The 4,138-nt window shown below is 32.1% G+C and overlaps 1 protein-coding gene across 1 annotated transcript; it reads left to right on the top strand.

Moving 5' to 3' along the window:
* Positions 1-1,087: 1,087 nt before the first annotated feature.
* On the top strand, positions 1,088-3,934 carry LOC104100388 (heavy metal-associated isoprenylated plant protein 26-like). Its single transcript, XM_009607599.4, has 2 exons — positions 1,088-1,361; positions 3,264-3,934. The coding sequence occupies exons 1-2, from the start codon at positions 1,278-1,280 to the stop codon at positions 3,645-3,647; spliced, it is 468 nt and encodes a 155-aa protein (XP_009605894.1). The 5' UTR covers positions 1,088-1,277; the 3' UTR covers positions 3,648-3,934.
* Positions 3,935-4,138: the final 204 nt, after the last annotated feature.

Below are 4,138 nucleotides of genomic sequence, written 5' to 3'. Positions count from 1 at the left end.
GGATGAGAAACCAAAAAAAAAAATATTATATAGTAAAATAATATTATTATATATTTCATAATTACTTGTTCCAATAATTTATAATATGTATATATAATTTTATATGCTGTATATAATAGTAATATAGACGGAATACATTAACACACTATATACCTTAAACAACTACTAACTTAAAAATCGATGAAAATATTAATAAAAAGAACATATTGAGTGAAGGTATATTTCAATTCAAGAAGAGTAGCAATCAATTTAATATTCTTTCCCTTTAGTTTTGCTATTTTTAGGGATTATTAACTAGCATCTTTATTTTAGTGGAACTGGATAATTTCCTGTTAGGTAATATATTTATTTAGTTGTCATGTACATAAAATATATACTCTTGCTATTTTTTATTTTTTTTTTAAATATTGCATATTTATGGTTTTCCCCTCTTTTTTTTTGTTTCTCGATTGCAAAAATTTTAAATTCCCAATTTGCTTGGGCCGTGAGCCGTGGCTTTGATTTATGGTCTCCCAAAGTTACGAAGAGTCATCGAGGTCGGTGCAGCGTTATCCATGTAAAATTTTGGATGTCTCCACTCCAATAAATGAAACCCACACGGGATTTTCAAAGTTAAATGAAATGAATTACATATATATAAATATAATAATAATAACATTTAAAACTTCTCTAATAAGATAATATTTTACTCCCCCAATTATAAGATCAACGGAAAATTATAGGCAAATGCAAAGAAAAATGTAATCAGTAACAATATACTCAATCTGTTTCAGTTTATTCGAACCTATTTTTTTTTTTGTTCCGTTATAAAAAGAATGATCAATTTCTAAATTTAAAAATAATTTATCTTAAAATTTTAATTATAACCTTAATAAGAAACTTTATAACCACAGAAATAATCTTGATCATTTTTTACTTGTTTAAGTTCACAAATTTTAAATTTTTTTTTTTTTTTTAAATTTCGAGTTCAGTCAAACAAGTTCAAATAAATTGAAAGGGAGAAGTAGCACAAATCCAAAAGAAAATGACTTGTACAGCTGCTTGGCATTAGCAGTATTTAAAAGAGCGCGAGGCGACAAACAAAGCCAGTAACCAGTCGTTGTCATTTGCCAGACGTCAAAGGAGTATAAGATAGGTTAAGTGGGATATTTCTTGCAATTAATCATTACTCTTCTTCTACTCCTATCTTTTTTCTCTACTCCTCTCAATACACACGCACAATAAGCAGTATTACTATATTTCTCTGATTTGTTGAAGTAAAAGCCAGAAAGAGGAAAATGGGTGTTATTGACCATATCTCTGATATGTTTGATTGTTCCACTGGCTCTCACTCCAAGCACAAGAGACGCAAACAGTTGCAGGTATTTATTTCTATTCAAATATTCTTACTTACTTTTTCTCTCTTTTCTTCACTTCTTTGTTATTTCGTGTATGAGTTTTGGGGGGCTTTGCTGCTATATATCCCTGTTGCCTCTAGTTCTTGAAATCTGTATCAGATCTGTGTGAAATCTGAAGTGCTGAATCCAAATAAAACTTACCAATTTTGAATGGATGTATTTTGCTTGATTAACTCTTCAAATTAACTTATTCATTAGTATAAAATTGTGTTCACTACAATGCTGTAGGCTGTAGCTATTAAAGAGTCCAATATTAGACTGCATAATAGATTTTCTAAATAATGTAAACAGAAATGACTTTCCACTGTTCCAGGTCATATTTTCATAATATGGTTTATGACGGAGGTTAAGGAATATTATAAATCAAAAGTTTTTTTTTCCTTCTGACATCTTAATCTAGCTGTCTCAGTTTTGTGAGCTGGTGGATCCATATTTTTAGTTTTATGGTTCAATTATTAAGATTGTTAGCTTTGAATTTATGAGTTTATATTTATTAATTTGTTGTAATTTTAATAAATATTTTTACACATAAATTTATAGCATGCCCTCAAAATACTGAGGGACTATATCAGCCTTCTTTAAACCCTTTGCAAACATTTTCACCTTGTCTAGTAATTTCTTGTTGTCTAATAGGATATTCTGGTACAAAGTTGTAATAAGGTACCGTGTAAAATTACAAAAACCTTGTAAAATATTTTATATAAGTTAATTCCTGAGATAATGCCGTCCCCAATATAACTTTTACTCTGCTTTCATTTACGAAAGGTCCAACAGCTAGTAGAACGACAAATTTAAAAAGGTTATTACTATTTGCTAATAATAGATTCTCGAATGGTTTTCCCATGTGCACGCTCTCGTCTTGTTTCTAGTAATTTGTCCTTTAACTAACGCTACCATTTTTCTTCGAAATATCTGATCGTCTAGTGCCTTTATTATTGTCCTTTTGTTTTCTTTTTAAAAGTATCTCTTAACTTTTTTCGATAACAAAAGTATTTCTCAACTTTTCAAAAGCAAAAGTAGAATGTTTCCTTTAAGGGTGGTGTGTTTCAAGGCTTTGCAGAAAGGGTAGTTCATATTCAGTATCTCCTTTGGACCACCAATTGAATTGTGATGAGGGGACGTTTAAATCTTGGCTTGGCCATATCTTACTTGCTATATGGACCTACCTTATTAATTCTGTTCTTACAAATTTTGAATGCGACATTTGCACAAATGCCCTTTTATTTTAGACCACTTTTAAATTTTGTCCTAAAGAGTTTAGTGGGGTTAAATTTGTCTGCAAAAAACAAATTCCAACTACTTATTAAGCAAAATTTAGTCTATCGGGGTTATGGAAACAAAATGTAAATGGTGCCTTAAAAAAGGCCTCCAGCAACAAACCAACCCAGTTCAATCCCACGTGTGGGGCCTAAAAAAGGCCATAAGGGTGCAAATAATCCCTACTTGAACTAGGATCAATACACATTTACGGGGTAAATGTTAGTATGTTTTTTCATTTAATATTGACTATGTATAATAGTTTGCTTGAATACCACCTTGCCTTTTATTTATTATCTTTCGATCAATACCTGAGATTGTAATTATTCTTTACAATATTAGTATAATTTAACATGTAGTAGCATGATATTTGCCTTATTTTTTCATGTAATTAATTCTACTTGTTATGATATGAATAGGCATTTCTGATTATCTTTAGGTGACCTGATAGTGTGAGAGATTAAACTCTCTTTCCATTAATCATAATTAAAGCAAACATCTGTATACTTTCTGTTAAGCTCAGGATATGTGCCAAATTAAGTAGTGTAGAGTATAAGTTGCTATTTAGTGAGTCCAAGACTTTAACATATGAAACGTGTGGATTTTCAGACAGTGGAGGTAAAAGTGAAGATGGATTGCGAAGGTTGCGAGAGGAAAGTGAGAAGGTCCGTAGAGGGAATGAAAGGAGTTTCATCAGTCACAGTTGAGCCCAAACAACACAAGCTAACTGTAGTGGGCTATGTGGATCCAGAGAAAGTCGTGGCCCGTGTGGCTCATCGCACAGGTAAGAAGGCAGAGATTTGGCCCTATGTTCCATACGACGTCGTAGCTCATCCCTACGCGCAGGGCGTGTACGATAAGAAGGCACCAGCTGGGTACGTGAGGAGAGTTGATGATTATCAAAGTAACCAGCTCCAACGTGCCAGTTCCACTGAAGTTCGTTATACCACTGCCTTTAGTGATGAAAATCCTGCAGCATGTGTGGTCATGTGAATTTGATATTGATGCTATTATGTTACTAAATTCTGAACCTTGTACCATAGTACTCGTTATTGTTAAATTTGTATTGCTTTTGTGAAGTTCATACTTTCAAGTTTTGAAAATCATAGTGCTTTTTTTTAGGGGGGTGGAGGTGGACAGGTATGGATAACTTTGTTGAAGCAGAAGTTCTGCCGTTAGTGTGTTGTGTTGTTTGTGTTGTTAAATCAATTAATATCCTGTTGTGGAAACTGGAAAGAAGGAATGGAGAATCTGAATATGCTGGATTTACTGTTTCCAAATTTTCATTTTTATTAGTTTACCATAGATTCAAACTTGTAGAGATATAGTTTGAATTGTGGTTTTTGTGTCATTAATTTGTTCCTTTAACAATTGTTGGTTTCATTGACATATAAGTAATTGGTGACACTGTTGTGGTCGACATTTAGGTATCCAAAGTTGAATTGCATGTAACTGTTTGCTTTGAGATTGTTGCTTTTGTAAAG

Source organism: Nicotiana tomentosiformis, chromosome 1, assembly GCF_000390325.3.
Source record: "Nicotiana tomentosiformis chromosome 1, ASM39032v3, whole genome shotgun sequence".
NCBI classification, from domain to species: domain Eukaryota; kingdom Viridiplantae; phylum Streptophyta; class Magnoliopsida; order Solanales; family Solanaceae; genus Nicotiana; species Nicotiana tomentosiformis.
This window is presented reverse-complemented; position numbering and strand designations above follow the sequence as displayed.